Source organism: Ursus arctos, unplaced genomic scaffold (genome assembly GCF_023065955.2).
Source record: "Ursus arctos isolate Adak ecotype North America unplaced genomic scaffold, UrsArc2.0 scaffold_25, whole genome shotgun sequence".
Taxonomy (NCBI): Eukaryota; Metazoa; Chordata; class Mammalia; order Carnivora; family Ursidae; genus Ursus; species Ursus arctos.
In genome coordinates, this window is record NW_026622930.1 from 10,492,270 (window position 1) to 10,511,524 (window position 19,255).

Below are 19,255 nucleotides of genomic sequence, written 5' to 3' on the forward strand. Positions count from 1 at the left end.
CTCTTCTCAGAAGAAACAGAATCGGCTGATAAGGGTGTCCATTAGCAATTTCGGTGCCTATGGTCTTAAGCTTGCAGAAATCACTTACCTTTGATTGCTCTGGAAATCCAATCAGGATAACAATAAGATGGTCTGCGATATGAGAGCCCGCGTCCAGAGGTATGGGCAGGCACGGAGAGGAGGCGTTTGGACACACTGCATTATGAGTGAGGGAGCCCAGGAGCAGCCAGGACAGCAGACGGATGCGGGAGACACACTCGATGAATTCCTTCGGCCTAGCGGGTAGAAGGAAGTGTTAAAGGCGATTTTATGGTTTGTTTTGTTGGGCGCTCACCAACTGCTTATTGATGGAGGGCATTAAAAGTGTGGTTTTATAGGTAATCACATACAATAAAACACCAAGGGGACAGAGTGCCAACAAAATGATGTATCTGTTTTTCTGGTTTCCTGCTCTGATCCTGGACCTTAGCTGCTTGGGAAAAGAGCAGCTTCTGGGGACACGGGATTAAACATAACCTGGCTGCATTTCCAACTAGCTTCTTTTCCTAAACTCTTTCTTCTCATTGGAAGGTTTGACATCCCCACTAGAGGGGAAGGAATCGAGGCAGACACCTAACACACAGCCACCCATTCTCCTGCACTCCTGTCATTTCCTCCTGCTGCCCGCCTGCCCTCCTTACCCCGACTGCTGCCTTTCCTCCGGCCAGGAAGTTGACCGTGCAAAATGGCAGCCTCAAACCAGCCCACGCGCCCCTCTGCCTTCTGTGCCTCCTTGCGCTCCGTCTCCTCTCTGCTATGGATTTTGTTCTAGCTGCAATCCAACATGCTCCTTGAAGGCAGAAGCTATGTAAGTGCTCAATAAATACCTATCGATTTATTTAACTAGTTCGAATTGAGAGTTAAAAATTGCACTTCTAAGCTCCAAGTTTTCATCATCCATCAGGATATGGCTGAGGTTTTTGTTTGAGGGCAAGTTCCTTTTACTGGCAGCATATCAGGAAGTGCTCATGTTCAAAAATGCTGCCAGGTCAGCAACTATGGAGATGAGGCTCGGTTCCCATCTTCCCAACCAATCACATCCCACTCCCATAAATCTTCGAGGCATCCCTCAGCCCTCGCCGCTGAACTAATGAGGGCCTTACCCTTGTTGCATTGCAGAAGGGGGGTGATAGAGCCAAGGCAGGTAGCGAATCACAGCTTTGTTATCTCTGTGGTTGCCACGTGAGATTTCCATGGCTGCGATCTGAGCCAGCCCAACTTTGAGATGTCCACCAAAGGTATCTTCATGCAGAGGCTGGGAACATGTCTTCATGTGGCTCTGCAAAAGCAAATGGTGTTTCATGACTTGGGCAGAGTACCTGGAAACCTTCCAGGTCACTTGTTAAAAAGATCAGGTTGTCATTCCCTCACCCTCTGAACCACCGCTCCCAAGCATACAACCCATTTAAACTTCTTCAATGGCTTCCCACTGTTCTTAGGATAAAGGGTGGGGGGGGGGGAATTCCTTAGCATGGACTAAAAAGCCTGGGATGATCTAGCTACTGCAGACCTCTGCATCTTACCCCTTCGTCCCAGCTACACTGGCTCCCTCCCATTCCTGGCCTTTGCTCATGCTGGTCTCTCTGCCCAAAATACTGTTCCTGCCCCCTTCACCTAATTAATTGCTATTCATTGTTCAGATTTTAGCTCAAGTGTCACTTCCTCTGGGAAGTCTTCCTTGACTTCCCTGGCTAGGTCATAGCATCCTATGAGAAGTTCCTACACCACTATTTTACCCTCCTGCATAGCAGTTGTGCAAGTCACACTTTGACTTTATCTTGTATGAAATTTTCATTAACACTGGCCCCCACCACCAGACTACAAATTAAACGAGCATGGCTACGGTGTCTTTTTACTCACTGTCGCATCCCTACATGCCTAGAACAATGCCATGGCAGGGAAGGTGGCTTGTATCAGCCACTCACCCCACCCGGCAAAGCACTCAGTCAAGAAGCCCGACAACTTCACTGGGATTTTGTCCATATGCAAATCAGATTTTGTTCTATCCTTTGTCTTTAATTATTTCCTTGAAGAAGAGAGCTTTGATACAGATAACCATGAGAGGCTTACGTTTGCATAATGTGTTATGGTTCGTAGAAGTCTCTTCACACGCACAACGCCAGGTCAAGCCTCGTAACCGTCGGCCAAGGCAGATGTCAGGCTTGTCTTGCAAGTGACGGAAGGGAGGCTCAAGGTAGTCAAGTGATATGACACGGCGTAGTGAAGAGAATGACCAGGAGCCACTAGAGTCTTAGGGCAACCCTGTCTCCACCGCTTAGCAGCGGTGCCACCTTGAGCAATTACTCTATCACCCTGGGCCTCAGTCTCTACATCTGTAAAGTGGGGACCACGCTTCACCAGGGGCATCGTGAGACCCAAATGGGCAAATGAAAGCTGTGCACATCTCTCCTGCCATGGAAACAGCCTTTTCTTTCTCCTTCCCCTCTTTGCACAGGCTGAAAACCCAGTGCTTCAGACCACCAGGAGTCTGGGTTTGTTAGGGCCGCCGCTGCCAGTGGAAGCCTCTTACCTTGAGTTTGGTGAGTGTGTGCATGTCGGCCATGAAGTCCAGCACCTCACTGATGTACTGTCGCACGCACTCCATCGCCGCCGTCCCGCACTGAAACACAAGGACAGTGCTGGGGGCGCCCTCCGAGTCACGGCCTTCACCGTGGCCCTGACTGCAGTCACTGTCTTGTTCTGACTTCACGCTGTTTGCTAATGAGTTGTTTCAGTTTCTGGAGCTCTGACTCACTCCATTACTCTCCACAGTCTGTGACTATCTGCCCACAGCTCAGACAAAAACTGATAAAAGGTTGGTGGTGAAGCGTTAAGAAGCAGGGACAGCCCAGGGGAGACAGGGATTAACCTGCTTTTTTTCCACTGGGGGATCAAACAGGTTTTTGTGTGCTTGTTTTTAAACTGGCCTGGATACACAGATTCAGCCTGTGTGAAAGCCATTAGGATCAGAGTCTTTATGACATGAATCACCCTGAAACTACACTAACCCTTATCACTCTGGGGAGTCTTAGATACGCATCAAATACATGCCCCCGAATTCTAACACCAGAAGCTCGAATCTTTTCCTAGAAATGAAAGAAAGAAAGAAAGAAAGAAAGAAAGAAAGAAAGAAAGAAAGAAAGAAAGAAAAAGAAAAGGATGGAAACAAACATCATGTGTGCTGAAAGCGTCCAAAATTCTTATATTCAAGTCACTCGCAACTTAATGCCTATATGCACAGTAGGCATACTATGAAATGGATATTTATGCTAGCCGTGTTCTTGCTAGGGGTAAAGAGAGAGAGAAGGGAAATGATCATCTTCCCCACACACCAGCAGCCTGTTTGGGAAGTTTTCAAGGAAAAGAAATCATACTTGTGTCCCCCGTTATTAAATGGCGTAAACCTGCCCCGGGTAATGCAGTGAATTTAGGATTATAAGCAAAGAAAAGGCAAATGAACAGACAAGCTGCTCCGCCAAAGCTCTATGAGCGAGCCCACACATCGGGCCGGGTATAATGTGGGTCAAAGGCAGGCCGTCTTTGAAGCCATCTGAATACTATGCTAAGGCCTTTCTTAGCTTCCTTTTGGAAAATCTGGAACATTAGAGACTTAACTAGCTCCCCCAGTGGCGCTCATTTTCCCATATGCATGTAAATCTGCACAGCCCTGAACTATATCACCTTCTATCTCTTCTAGAATGTTACGCCTGTCAGTTCCTCTGACACGATAACAAACAGTAAAATAAGGTCATTGGCAGCGCTGTCAGAGTGTTTTCCAAGCATTTCATATGTTGTAAGGTTTTCTTCTTTTAATTTAAATCAAGGGAAGGGATTATAAAAGGTTATTGTGTTCCTGCTTTTGGAATATTAATCCTTCAGTGCAAGAAAGGATTTCCCCCCGATTTATTCCATTTTCTCTGACCTTTCACATGTCATGCAAGTAGGAGCATATACTCTGTTCTTTAATTTCTTGAAAGGGATTTGTTTCTTTCATAGGCAATATTTTATACCATTTCAACGAGGCAAATGTCAAAGAAAATAATTATGAGGAGCATTATTCAATATTTGTCTTCTCTGAATTTCAAAAAATGAGAGCGAAGAATTTACTAATATCCAGTTACTTTTGCTCCAGAGACAGCACCTACATCTAACAAAAGCCTTAAAATACAGGATCGTCTTAGCCATCTACACTTATAAAACAAAGCATATCATTTCCAATCCCCCCACCCACTTTTTTTTAAATTACTTTGCAAAACACAAGCATAACCTTATATGTGTTGTTTTTTTTTTTAAAAAAGCGAAAACCATACAGCATCAAGCTCCACTTAATTCAAAGGCCCGTATTTATTTCAATAGGGAAACTGACGATAAGGTGCTAAAAAAAGCAGTCTAAACTCAAAAACATGAATGAAAGTGAATCATACCCAATTCTTCCTTGAAACTCATACCTCATTTCAAAGCTACGTTTCTTAGATTATACAAGTAACACATGTTCAATGTGGAAAACTTGGAAAATAGAAATTAACAAAAAGGAGAAGAATCACACACACAGTCCTAATTCCTGTCCCCCACTCGTGAGACAGTCACTATCGACATTTCCTTCCGACGTTTTTCGAACACGTTTAACATACACATATACATACAATCTTTATAAGGCTGAGATCGTTTTTTTCTAGCCCGCTTTTAAATTAAATCCATTATAAGCACTTTCCAGTTAATTATTCTTTGAAAACGTGATTTGGTAGCTACATAATAGTCTGTTCTATAGAGGCACCTTACTTTATTTAAACAATACACTAACGTTGGTCAACACCAAAAAAACACACTCTGATTAAAAAATGAGCAGAAGACATAAATAGACATTTCTCCAAAGAAGACATCCAGTTGGCCAACAGACACATGAAAAGATGCTCAGCATCACCAATCATCAGGGAAATGCAAATCAAAACCACAATGAGATATCACCTCACATGGTGGTGCATTCACATGAGGTGATAACTCTGCAGCCATCAAACTTTGGGGATAATGCTTAGGACACAGGAAGCCAAAGCCACATCTCTATCATAATTCCACTAGGTGTAAAAAATATTCATAGAAAAAGTGAAAGAAAATACATCAGTATGTTGGCAATAAAACTATCTCTGGGCTGAGTGATTGTTACTGTTCCTGTCATAAAATTTCTCCACATCAAAAAAAAAAAATTAAATAACCAGTATTTTAAAAAACTGATGTTTAGCATTGTGGGTAAAACTGGTATACTTATAAATATAAATTAATAAAACCCTTTAGAAAGCAATATGAGAATACATACCATTAAGACATCGCTACTCTCTAAGGAATTTACGCCAAGGATATAATTCAAAATAAACATGAGGGTGGTCTTTATAGGAATATATACATATACGAGCAATGAAAGTGGAAAGTAAATAAATTTCCAAAAATATGGAAATAAGCAAATTAGCATACTGGATAGAACAAAATATGAAAAAATTTTCTAAAACAACAGAGTTCTAATTGTAAGGCAGAGGGATTATAGGCGATCCTTTTTCTTTAAAGTTTTCTCTACTGAAGATTTAAATAATTTTTTTCAATTAACAATTAATACGCCTGGGTGGCGCAGTCGGTTACGCGTCTGCCTTGGGCTCAGGTCATGAACCCAGGATTCTGGGATCATGTCCTGCATCGGGCTCCTTGCTTAGCAGGGAGCCTGCTTCTCCCTCTGCCTGCCGCCCCCCCTGCTTGTGCGTTCTCTCCCTCTCTCTCTCCGACAAATAAATAAATAAAATCTCAAAAACAAAACCACACCAATATCTCTAAAGTTTCTGAGTTTCATTGCAATTTGCTGTTAGTGTTACTGTGGCTTCTCATCTTCAGCACTGTCAGTGAGAATCTTAACCTATTTTACCAAATAGTTCACTAGTTGTTAATAATGGGATTTTTAAAAAAATTTTAGAGGAAATATTACAAAAAAAGCCAAAGTATCACAATGTTTATCTCTTTCCGGCAGTAGTTAAATTGAATTGGGTAACAGGAGCCAGTCTAAGAAAACGGATTCTGGAAAAATTGAACTGTAATCAAATGTATTTTATATGTCTGGTAATTACTTTCCTCCCCTTAACTGGCTGCTTCAGTTTTACTCATGTGTCCCGGAATTAAAAGTTTCCAGGGGCTGGGATTAATTTAAATTTTCACTAGTGCTCTCTTTTTTTTTTTTAAATGCTAATATGTTCTCAATTTTATAGTGTTTGTTCTATCAAGAGTGAACCAGGACACGCGTCCCAAATACCTCTTTACTAAATGGGGAAATGAGAAGACATATAAAATGGAGAAAATTAATTCAGTCAGGACTTACTCCAGGTACAGAGGCGATCATCTGCTTGCTCAGGATCGTTGACTCAGCTAGTTTGGTTCCAGCATCTGCACAAATAAACTAATAAGAAATTGAAAGCATAATTACTTTTAAGAGCACTTGGACAGTAATAAGTTATTTATAGTTTTATTAACTCGTCTTAAATTCGTTAGTGTTTACTCTCATGACAATCTGCCCTGGATATATGGGGCTTGCTAGTCATGAATTTGTTCCTATCAGAAATTCAGACGCGTAGTACTGAGATGAACACTCAGATTCCTACTGTACCCGGACAGCTAAGTGGCACTGGCATTCAATCAAGGGAGAAAGGAAAGATGTCAACACTGTGAGATTTAGTCTGAAGTTATTCTATTTATTCTTTAGTACTTCTTGACAGTTCCTTGAATTCACATAGATTTTTCCAGACTTCATCATATTACACATTTAAAATGAAGACAGAAAAACAATCAACCTCCTTGTGAGTATTCTGTTTCTTCCCATCCGAGGCCCTTCAGTTGCTGGTCTTGCCCCTCTCACTTCACCCACACCTATCCTCTGTGCTGATAATGACCCCCACCCCTGTCCTTGTCTCACAGGACTTTTCACACACTTCCACTGTAACAGTCACGACGTTAGACTGCAGTGACCTAGGAGTCTATGTTGCAACCTCCTTCAAGCTCTCCGAGGGCACAGACTCCATGCACCTGCCCCCCCCCCCCAGCACTAGCTTCCTGCCTGACATCATGGAGGGGCTCAGCAAAACTGTGTGAAATGAACCAATGAATCAATTATGACAAGATCATGATGGGAATGGATTTGCCAGGTTACGATTTATTTTGCTTCATTACAGATATTTATAGGTGTTTCCCACTTAATACAACACTCAACTACGTAATATGGTTTCAGGAAAAAAGTTAAACGTGAAGTCTGCAGAGATTGCTAGGAGCGATTAGGTCCTGCTTAATTTCTTTTCCGTGGCCTCTGGCCAGTGGCCCCAACAACTTTGGGATCCAAAGCCGCTGTTAAGCATAGTTCAGTGGCTCTGAAAAAAGCTTTGACACTGACAGCTCTTCCTTCTCATTCCACTCTCACACTGGAAGAAAAGTTAGGTAGGTCAAGATGATGGGTCCTGCAAGAGGCAGCTTAGGTCCCTGGCAAACCGCGGAAAGGTGATACGGGTTTGGATCATAGAGAAAAGCTCAAGGGGGCCTGATAAAAAGTAGAAACCAGCATACTGTCAGGCTAATCAAGGTTCAGAATCAGAGCATTATTAATAGGTAGTGGGTTTTGGCCAACAAAGCAGAGATTTCGGCCAAAGACCTTCTGAGGGCGCCCTGAGACTTCTTGTTCAAGGCCTCGTTCAAGAGCTGGTCTTTAAGTGTGGCCCAGAGGAGGAGTACTGCGTCACAGAACTGAGCTGGGGGCCCGAGGACAGCGAGCAGAGCTGTGTCTGAAAGCCATGTAGCAGGAGCAGATGCGTATCTCCACTCCTCAGTCACACACAATCATCTCCATTTGCCTCAAGTATAGTTACAGAAAGCTGAAGAATCCATTCGGCTATGAACTCTGAACCTGGCAAAGAACGTACCAGCTAGCAACATCCAGGGAACACCCAAAATTTTCCATTATTTTATTCAAGAATGCTTACCACTTGGACTTATTCCTAATATAAGAAAAAGGAAATAAATCAGGACTTAAAAAAAAAAAAAAAGGAAAGCCTATACCTTTGGCCAGAACCTGTCAGTAAAAAAGCAAAATGTTGGACGGAAGCACAAGATCAAAGGAAGAAACAGTCCCAACCTCCTGGCAGATACTGTATGTTCTCCCATAAAATGTATTTTCAAAAGCTATCTGACTCTGCAATCTAAGACAAACTACTTAGAACTAAGTTTCAAAACCTCCGTCAGGATACCAACATTTTAATTGATTTCTTCACAGCAGAAATGAGAGCCAAGCGCCAAGGGGAGGACAGAAGTGCATACAAGTGTGAGGGAAGGGAAGCTCAGACAGAGAGCATGCTCTGTGGTGGTTTCAAGCCTACGGCCCCCTAAAGTGTGCTTCCATGGCCTGGCCGTGCCCTTGAGAGCAAGAGAAGATCCGTGGAGAAGCAAAACTTCAATGTCTCTAGCTCCCTTCAGCAGAAGCCCTTCTCGCCTCCCATACTCAGCAAAGCCAAACGAGTAGCATCATGTAAGTAGGTTTTCCGTGACATCACGTCAACGATGGGAGGCCAAACTAAAACGTCTGTTTTGTGGTAACTCTTAGAAGTCAGAATGCATCAAAAACCACCCTAAAATTTATGGATGTACCACAGAGAGCCTGGTGTACCAATGGGTATAAAAGCGGACAAGCCGCTAAAACCATCTACCATGTATTTTGTATCAATGCATCTAAATGCACTGTAATTTTCGGGGTGGCTGGCTGGCTCAGTCAGTAGAGCATGCAACTCTTGATCTCAGGGTTGTGAGTTTGAGCCCCATGTGTGGTGTGGAGTTTAAAATTAAAAAAAAATTTTTTTTAATAAAAATAAGCAAATCCAGTGTCTTTTTCACATAATATGTACAACTCAAACCTTAATAAACACTTGTCTTTTTACATAGCTGCCAACCATTAACTGCAAAACCCCACAGTTGCTCACAATACAAAGATATAACTAAAACCAGAGAGGGAAAGGGTGTTTGTTGCAGGAGGAAGAATTCCATACTTGGAGGCAGAAATCTGTCTAATGAAACATGCACTCCTGCACGAACACCAAAGAATACAAAAGAAACACGACATCCATTCTGTGTCATTGCTAAGTTCATTATCAAAATGAGACTCAAAATAATATCTCCGCCTCTCCTCCAGAGAGTGATTAGGTGATTAGTGACTCAACTAATAATAACTCCATGTCAATAGTATCTGTGACTGAAAGACAACAGCCATCCCTCTGCCATGTCTTTGTCCTCCAGCCCACCACTAACCTATCTTTAAAAGCGAAGCTTTCACCCACACAGTTTCTCACACTAGATTGCGCACGTACATCCCACACAGTGGGACAGCCTCATGCAAGTGAGCAGAATGTCTACTCTTGACACATAATAGCAGCCGAGGCAACGCTTTTTGATTTGAGCTTATATAGCCTTTACGGAGGCTTTTAATGAGTTATTGCTCTATTGTGAAGACTCTGCTTTAGTCCAGTCCACTTCTCATAACCAAGTACACATCAGCTCTCTACAGCAGACCAGCCGAAGAGAAGAGGTTGCTGGCGAAGGCAAAAACGTCCACGGGTCTGAATGAAAACGAGATAGGGCGTCCGTCTGAAAACAAGGTAGGGCGTCTGTCCACGTGCTGAAGAACTACGCCCTGCTGGTCCACAATCGAGATTCTGAAGAATGCACATATCTTTTTCAACTTGGCAAATTCTTTCTTATCTCCAAGCCTCTCTTCTTGAAAAGGTAAAGAATCCACTTGCACATCTAAGGCCTCCTGACTTGATACGCAAGTCGAAACCAGTACTCGGAGCCGCAGCCAGATGACCACGGTGAGCAGGTGGGAGATTTCCCGTGATACCAGGCCTCCAGAAGGAATTTCTAAGAATTAAAAAATCAATTGGTACCTATCCTACCTTGAAACATTTAAAACTTGGGTGACCCCACATCCCTTGGGTAAATGTTCCATTGTTGTTTAAGGGCAGAGCATGTGGCAAACAACAAAGGTACCATCTATCTACGAGAAGAATGTAAATGGCTCCATGTCTGTGAACTCATCTACGCAGGCCCTGATTCAAGAAGTAGTAAGGGAAATACCCTAGCGGTCCCTGTGGGAGGAAAGAATGAAGGGAAAATCCAAGGCCTGAGCAACTGACTCTCTTGTCACTAATGGAGCCAGGGTCATTCATGATGGATCACTCGGGGAGTTTTTCCTTCCAATGGATGCTTTCCTGTTTCCAAGTTGCATTTTCAGTTAAACAAAGCCACCCCCATCAGATGACAGTCACTGATATCTGTGGAGGAAGTCACTATCGGCCCCAGACAGATTATCTGTCCGTACTGTGAGCCTGACACTCTATCAGTAAGGAGGGAAGCTTCTCTTGGACTCCAGACTAGATCCTCTGGTCTAAGAGAAGCTACCAGACAACAGGCTATCACCTCTGCCATTGTCCAGAGAACACATGCAGAGACCCTGCAGTCAAAGGCAAGAGAAAAAGGAACTGGGAAAACCTACAGAAAGATGTCCTAGTCATGAAGAGAGACCATAGATGGTTCTTCCCAGCCCACGAGGGGGCCCGTGGAGGACCTCTCTCCATGGCTTAGGAGGAACCACTGGGCAGATAAGGAAAGCACCTGTTATTTTTTAAGCATGCTTAACTTTTACTTCTCTCAGTAATGAAACTGGTTTATTCTAAGAGTGTATAGAACAAAAATTTATTACTTCAAATGGCATACTATTAAACATTTCATCAGAAATATTGAAACATTATTCATAAAGTCATCTCTCATGGGCATGACCCCAAATTGTCTCCAAAATACCTCTCCAACCGAAATAATTTTACAACTTGATTCTTAATATTTAATGATTCCATGACAAATACATACTTGTTTTAAAAAGATGAAAATGGTATTTATTTGAAATGCTATATGAGAATCCAAAAAACACATTCAGAACAATCTACTCTTTTGGGGCTTCTTTATTCCTAAAGCTAATTTGTTTTTGTTATTTATTCACCTAGCAGTGATGCAATAATCACTGTTTTCATGGTTTCCTTAAGCACCGGGCAATTTAAACTGTCAGTGTTCTTTTGCTATCTTGTGACAAGTGCCTCTTATGGTTCGCTAACGTACTTCACAGAAAACCAGCCCCCGGCAGCAGTCACGGCATGAGGGGCTAGACCCCAAGAAGATCAACCACACAGATCGGCTCTGCTCAAGACTGAGGGCAATGAAGGGAACGTCCCCCAACAGAAGCAGGAAAGCAGGAGGGCTGGAAACCGAGGCTGCTTGGAGGTGGCAGGTCCCCATCCGGAACACTATCAGAAGCCAGGGACTCCCATTCATTGTCAACCTGGTAGCTTAACCCTCGTGGGCTTTCTCCCTAAGCTCAGTCCACCTGCCCTCTTCTCCAGACCAGCGTGGATCCCATTCACCCTACTGGCCGGTTTGTGTCCAAGCTGCTTGTACTCAAAAGCAGTGAAAGTGCTGCCACAGAAGTAGGAGGGGCTGGCCAACGGCAAATAGCCGGAAGAGCTGCAAAGTCAGCCCCTCTTAGGAGCACCAGTACTTCCTGGCTGTGAATCGTCTTCCGTCTTCCTCTGGGGTTGTCTAGTGTCCTGGTACAACGTGGGCTGTTTCGTTTTGACGACATCATGCCCAACGTTCATTGCTGGCATTGGTCAGCGATCACTGCTCTCAGAAGGCTTCACGGTGCCCCGGAAAGCCAGATCATGGCTCACTGAGAGCACACCAACTTCTCACTAAAGCTCATGCCTTTGAGAAATGTTTGATACTGGTTCTAAGGATTAGAAGTCTATGGTGGGGGAGGAGGGAGACCAGTAGTGTATATTAAATGCTAAGTGACAGCTGTTGCTCCTTCTTGTCTCCCAGGGAAACTCCTGAACTTCTGCACATATGTCAAGGCCCACATGCTCCCTCTTTCACACCACTTCCTTACTCAATGTGCCCTCTGCTCCTGTACCCATCACCCTGTGTTGGAAATGTCTGCTTCCATGTCAGCTTTGCCCACTGGATAGTAAACTCCCAGGAGTAAGGGGCCACAGCTTATTTATTTCCCCATGCCTGGGCCAGGTCAGGGCTCCGACTGGCTTACGGAGCCTTCCTCCATCTCCCAGCCCGAGCCAGCCACTCCTCCGCTGTAGTACTTTACATACTGTGCACACTTCTGGTAGAGTGGTTAGTACATTATCGGGATAGGGTTTATGCCTTTTACATTGCCATATCCCCAGAACCTAGCCTGAGACAGGTGGTCAGTAAATATTTGTAGTGGGAGATACTACTGAATAGTCAATGTGGCTATTAGTCAATGGTCAGTGTGGCCAGATGATGGAAGACCTCATAGTTCAGGTCAGTGCAGGTTTTCAGTGCAGGAAGTGATCTGATAAAAAGCAGAGTTTGAGCAAAATGCCTTTCGTCAGCCAGAAGCCAGAAGACTGCATTTGCGTGGGGAGACGGGAAGGCCGTGCCAACAGCTAGGAGCTGTTAAGGTGAGAGGGACAAGTGATGGCAGGAGCCTGACGAGGCTGTGCTCCACACTGAATAGACCCTGGTGGATGCAGACACACTTATGACAGCTGTGTGGTCTTGGGCAAGTCCCTGAACCCCCTGAGCCCCAGTCTCTCACCTGCAACACAGAACTAATACCTCCCATGGTTGTAAGGATCAAGTGAGGGCAGGATTAAAGCACCCAGCATGCTGCCTGGTACACCACAGGTGCTTATGACGTTTCCTTCTCCCTCATCTGTCCCAATGGCACCCCAGGTACCTAAGATTCAAGGACACTTGTCTAGTTCCTTGATATCAAGCTCCCATTGTCCCCTAGTCATTTAACCTCAAACTTTTAAGGCCCAGACTCTGGGACTGGTCTTCGTGCTCATCAGGAAGATATAAAACAGCTGTGACTCGTTTCCTGAGCACTTTGCACAAGGGCAATCTGAATGATACCCTGGTCCCAGGCGTAGCACATAGCCATGTCTTTAAGTCTAGTCTTAGAGTGTAAGGCTGGGTCCCAGTCTACCTGATCCCCTGCTAACCTCTCTAGTGTAACCAGCCTGCTTTTCTCAACCTGATCCTCAGGTCATTATCCTTAAATTTATTCTACCTTCCTGTTAAAGCCTCTCCCCATTGCTTGAAGCCAGTCAGTCCCTGGTGCTGAACCCCAATCTCACAGACTTTCATCTGTACCCACCAGTCCTTGGTGGTCTAGCTCAACTGCCACCTCTTTCATGAAGTCTTCTCTGATTTCACATCATATGAAAATGGGTTGCCTCCTGCTCTTAACTCACTCCAGGACTTTGTGTATCTCTCTCTCACAGCACTTCTCAGAGACTGTCTTGTGTGATAAAACCCCACACACTTGGGACGCCTGGGTGGCTCAGTCGTTAAGCGTCTGCCTTCGGCTCAGGGCGTGATCCTGGCGTTCTGGGATTGAGCCCCACCGTCAGGCTCTTCCGCTGGGAGCCTGCTTCTTCCCCTCCCACTCCCCCTGCTTGTGTTCCCTCTCTCACTGGCTGTCTCTCTCTCTGTCGAATGAATAAATAAAATCTTAAAAAAAAAAAAAACCCACACACTTGTCTAAGATGCTGAGCTAAGGATGTCAGGGATGGAGGGCTTCAGCCCCTCATCAGCAACCCTATAGCCAACAGCATCAACTCAGTAAGTTCTCCAGAACCTTCCTTGTATGCATTCAAGCCCCTCTGCCTCAAAGCTCCCATGGGTGCTGGTGCTTTTCACATTCACCTGCCACACCGGATGGACTCCGTATGTCCTGCCACTTGACTATATGTGGCCCAGCCCACCCTCACCTTCATTTCTGCTTCACGGAGATGTGGAGACCCACCCATATGCACATGACTCTGCAACCAGACCTCAGCCTGGTCCCTCATTTGTGGCTTCATCAGTCCCCTGCCAGCTCCAGTAGTTATTCATGAGCTTGCCCTCCGACCAACCCAGCTGTAAATTTCTTGAGGACAGAAATTCTTCTTTTGGTCCCTCACAGTATTAGTTCCACCACTGGAACAAAATAAATGTTCCCTTTCTGTCCTGCTTACCTACTGGAAGTGCCAAGGGCATAACACTACTTCGGTCCTGGCTCATATGAGATAGATCAGTTCCCATTTCTGCTCGAAGTTATTTCATTTGTGCATATGCCCCACACCTTCCTTAATTTTTCCAAACATAGTGGATCTTGTGGAAAGTATTACAAACAATGCATCAGCCCACCTGGACAAGCAGGAGGAGGTTTGTATCTGGTAAGGGGGATTTGAGCTTCAGGGCCTGCAGGAGTTCCAGAACAACACTACGAGACAAGTAGAATTTATCCCGCTCCTAAACAGAACAAAAGAGAAGAAGGTAAGCTATGTCTAAAAACTCGGTTAGAACAGATCAATGTCAAAAGAGCTTCCAAAAGATTCACAGGTTGGAAATGAAAAACCGTATTTGAAAATGCATAATGAACTGTCCTTAAGAAATAAAATTAAAACGAGAAAGAAAAAGTTTAAAGGGCATTTTTGTGTGCATAATGAGTTTACTGAAGCGCCGAGAACACATAATTCAATGGATAAGAAAAAGATAGGCTATCTCTTAAACACTGAAACCACTGGGTTGGACTCTTGTTCACAGGAAATGATAAGGTCCAAGAAATGCAGAAATTAAACAAATTGAAAAGCATTATTTCCAAAAGAAAATGCTTTATTTAGAGAGAAATATACACAGATATTTTCAGGGTCATATCCTCTCTAAAGAACCTACTTTTCAAATGGGCTGCTTAAGCATGCAGAAAAAGAGAGAGATGGAATATGCTAGATACTACCACCCATCTTCGTCAAATCTAAACATTTTGCTTTATTTAACATTTTTGCACAGTAAATAAAACATCCCAGAGGGGTGCCTAGGTGGCTCAGTCAGTTAAGCAAGTGTCTGACTCTTGGTTTCCACTCAGTTCATGATCTCAGGGTCTTGAAATGGAGACCCACATGAGGCTCCACGCTGGGCGTGGAACCTGCTTAAGATTCTCTCTCCCTTGCCCTCTGCCCCCCCCCACTCATGCACACGCTCTCTCAAAAAAAAAAAAAAATCACAGAAACAGTTGAAACTACCTATACGGTGCTCTCTGTTCTTTCTCCCTTCTTTGAAGTAGCCACTATTTTGAACCTGGCGCTTATGATTTCATGAATGTTTCTATTACATATGCATGCCCTCGTTACAAGGTATAATATTATTTTTGCACGTCTTTGTAACTTTCTATAATGGTTATCATACTCTGCATCTCTTTATGCAACTTATAATTTCTCACTACATTGCATTTTTGAAATTAGTCCCTCTTGATACATGCAGCTCTAGTCCTTTCAACTAAACGGCTTAAATTATATTTTATTATACGAATATACCAAAAAATTCACTGGTCTGTTCTATTAATGGAACACAAGATCATTTTCAATTTTGTACATTTTTTTTTATTGCCAACTACAACACACATGCGGAAAAGTACACAAGACACAAATGTGCAGATAAAATGGATTCGTATAGACTGAACGCCAAGGTCAAAGAGCAAGCACATCGCAAGCATCTCAGAAGCCCATTGTGTGTCCTAATCATGACCAAGTAACCAGAGACCCGACAGGTCTTTCTTTTCTTCCTCCTCATTTTTACTCATGGTATACTGCCTCCTTGTATGTCCAATGATCTCTGCATGCTGAATGCTTTATTACAAAATTATTTCTAGAAATCATTGGAGGCCTGGAATGTTCTCTTCATCCCAAGAGCTCTCTGTTTGCCTTTTTGCCAGGTCCCTGGGGGCACTAGCCTGGTCCAGGGTTACCTTAATAAACACACAAGTCTTGTAATTTTTATCTTGGGCCACCAGAGGGTGTGACACTGAGCTCGAGCCCTGTGAGGATGATATCACCTCTGGGTTATCTTTACTTTGTGGTCCTGACCAAACTGCGGAGGGAGGGGGGCGGCTGGCAGGGGTGCAGAATCAGACCGAGTCCCTGCTCTTGGAAGGTCCTGGATTCTGACTCTTGTTCCCCTCCTGGATCTTCCAGAATTGTAGCTCAGCCTCTCAGTCGCATCTCTGCAGCTGTGTGTTCCCCCAGACCTTAGCCTGGTGATTCTTCATCTACATCTGGTTAGCGTTTTGATGCGCTTAAGTTTTCAGAAAATATTCTGTCCATTTCTTTTTAACTTTTTAAGTGGGAAGATAGGTTCAAATGATCTAGTCCATTATTATCAGGAGAGGGGTTTAAAATTTTTATTGAAATTATACTACATTTTAGGTTATTTTGTGGGAATTAACTGTCTTTATTATGCTGGGTCCTCATCCACAAACATGAGAGCTGTCTCCATTTATTTAACGTTGTCAAATAAAACCTTCTGGTTATCTCCATAAAGTTCTTGCACATTTTTGTTAGATTTATTCTCTGTTGACACAATAAATGACATTTTTAAAGTACATTTTGTAATCATTTATAGCTGAATATTAAAGGTAGATGACTCCTGGGTATTCATTTGTAACCAGCATCCTTGCTGAGCTTTCTCACAGAAGTTACAAAAGGGTGTCTACAAGTAGATTTTCTTTGGTTCATTTGTAATCACATCATCTATGGAAAGTGTAAGTTTTATTTTTCCTTTCCAACCCTTTACCTTTGATTTCTTCTTCTTATCTTACTGAATTGAGTAGGACCTCCTAGACCATAATGAACAGAAGCAGTGATAACGGGCATTCTTGTCTTACTATTTTGAAGGGACCACATTCGCATTTCACCAGTTAAGTATAACGTTTCCTAGAGGTTTCTGGTAGGCACCCTATAACAAGCTTAGTTCCCTTCTATTCCTAGTTTGACGAGAGTTATCACAAATGGATGTTGAGTTATATAGAATGCTTCTTTTGTATCTGCTGAGATAATGATACACATTTTTCACCTTTAATCTGGTAACATGGTGACATAAATCAATGTTCTAATATTTAAACCATTCTTATATTTCAAGCAAATCCTCACTGGGCCATGAGGCTTTACTTAAGTTATTTTGTTATTATTCACCCAGAATTTTTATACCTTTGAAGTAGAATTGGCCTGTAATTTTTCTTTCTCCCACTGCCCTTGTCTGGTTGGTATCAAGATTCTACTGCCCTCATAAAAGACGTTGGAAGCATTCCCTTCTTTCGATTCTCTGAATCAGTTTGCACAAAATGAAACCAATCTGTTCCTTCAGTGTTTAATAGAAGTTGTTTTTAAAACTGTAACAGTTTCTAATTAGTGATTTCATTTTTTTAGTCATTTAGGCCTAGCCATCTTCTTTTCCTGGTTGTCGTATGTTACGTTTTTCTAGAAAATTGTCCCTATTGTCCAAGATTTCTAATTTACTACCATAGAGTTGTTCGTTTCAAAATCTCTAGTATGTCTAGGGTTACATTCCCTTTTTCATTGCTGCTATTCTTTATCCGTGCCTTTTCTCTGCTTTCCTTATCAGCCTTGCCAAAGTTTTGTCTGTCTTATTAGTCTAACCCAAGAGCCCCCCTCTGGTTGTATTCACCCGCCAACGTGGCCATGTTTTCCATTTAATCAATTCCTGTTCTTATCTTTTTTATTTCCTTCCTTTAAATCATCTTATGATTACTTGGTTACGCTTATTTTAACTTGACTTGTTAGCTCATTTCATTTCTCTTTTTTTCCAACAGAAGAATTTAAGACTATACGTTTTCTTCTGAATATCTCTGTGGCTACAGATCTCAAATTTTAGAATGTAGTATTTTCATATTTGTGTAGTTCTAAATATTTTTCTAAATTCTCTTATCTCTTTGATGTATGAATCATTTAAAAGTATATTTCAAATTTCCAAATAGAGCAGGTCCCAGACACCATTAATCCATTCAGTACTTCTGTATGAATCTGAAAAAGGACACACACACACACACACAGACACACACACACCACAAATGCACATACTTATGACCACATACCTGCAAACCTGAAAAACAGTGTGCGTTTCCAAAGCCCCGCACTCAGCAGGCCTGGCTGCCTGTGTCCTTATGCCCTCTCACTCACTCACACCCTCAGCACCACACAGGTACACATTCTACACACATCCCACACCTGCAAAGTGACCGGGTCAGGGTCAGAATCTGGCAGGGAGCCAGGACTTAAGACATCTGACAAGAGGGGACAGTCAAGAGAAGAATCTCAAAGGCCCTGGGTGGTAGCTGGGACAGGGCTTACACGTGTGTGTGCCAGGAATGTACACGTATGCTGTTCTCTGCTTAAGGCCCTTTGAGCTGCTGTGGCTTTATGTAGGGGGTGCCTATCCCAGGTGCTCTAGGACGTAACCAGGAGACCCCAGATCTCTATACCTGGCTCAACACTCACATAAGATGTAATATGTCTAGATATGAGTGGTGTCCCCTTAGATGTGGAGCCTTCTTTAGGTCACCCTTGAACACCTATATGCGGTTATGACTTTGTTATTGATTTGTAATTTAACTGCACTGTGATTAAAGAACTTGGTCTCTTTGAAACAGATTCCCCAGTGTGTGTTTTGACTTTAATTGAGGCCTGGGGTGCCTGGGTGGCTCAGTTGGCTGAATGTTCAACTCTTGATCTCAGCTCAGGTCTTGATCTCAGGGTCATGAGTTCAAGTCCCGCATTGGGCTCCACACTCAGTGTAGAGTCTACTTAAAAAAATAAATAAAATAAAATAACGTAACATAAAATAAAAGACTTTATTTGTGGTCTAATACCTGTCCTATGTTTACAAATGTTATACATATGCTTTTTCTAAAATATATTTTCAAATTGGCGGATTCAAGGTTCCTTATATGTCTTTTGGATTCAATTTGTTCATTATATTGTTCAAATCTAGTAAGTCTTACTTATTTTTTGTCTGCTTGATCTATTAATTACTGAAAGAGATGTGTCAAAATCTCCCATTATGAGTACGAATTTGGCAACTTCTCTTTGTAATTCTATTCATTTTTGGTTTATATATATTAAGGCTGTATTATTAACTGCATACGTTTTAGAACTGTCACGTTTTCCTAGTGAATTGTTCCTTTCATCAATACAGGGCAACCTTCTTTATAATAATACTTTTTAACTGAAATTCCATCTACTGGCTTCAGCTTTATTTTAATTAGTATTTGCCTGGTATATTTTTAAAC

The 19,255-nt window shown here is 42.8% G+C and overlaps 1 protein-coding gene across 1 annotated transcript in view; it reads right to left on the bottom strand.

The window, feature by feature from the left end:
• The window catches only part of UNC79 (unc-79 homolog, NALCN channel complex subunit), a 212,821-nt gene that overhangs the window by 16,293 nt on the left and 177,273 nt on the right, over nucleotides 1-19,255 (bottom strand). The window contains exons 44-48 of the mRNA XM_044389950.3: nucleotides 14,323-14,427; nucleotides 6,392-6,469; nucleotides 2,570-2,659; nucleotides 1,143-1,318; nucleotides 89-275 (exon numbers count right to left, since the gene is read on the bottom strand). Of these exons, the coding sequence (XP_044245885.2) occupies nucleotides 89-275; nucleotides 1,143-1,318; nucleotides 2,570-2,659; nucleotides 6,392-6,469; nucleotides 14,323-14,427 (636 nt within the window). The remainder of the gene's footprint in view (nucleotides 1-88; nucleotides 276-1,142; nucleotides 1,319-2,569; nucleotides 2,660-6,391; nucleotides 6,470-14,322; nucleotides 14,428-19,255) is intronic.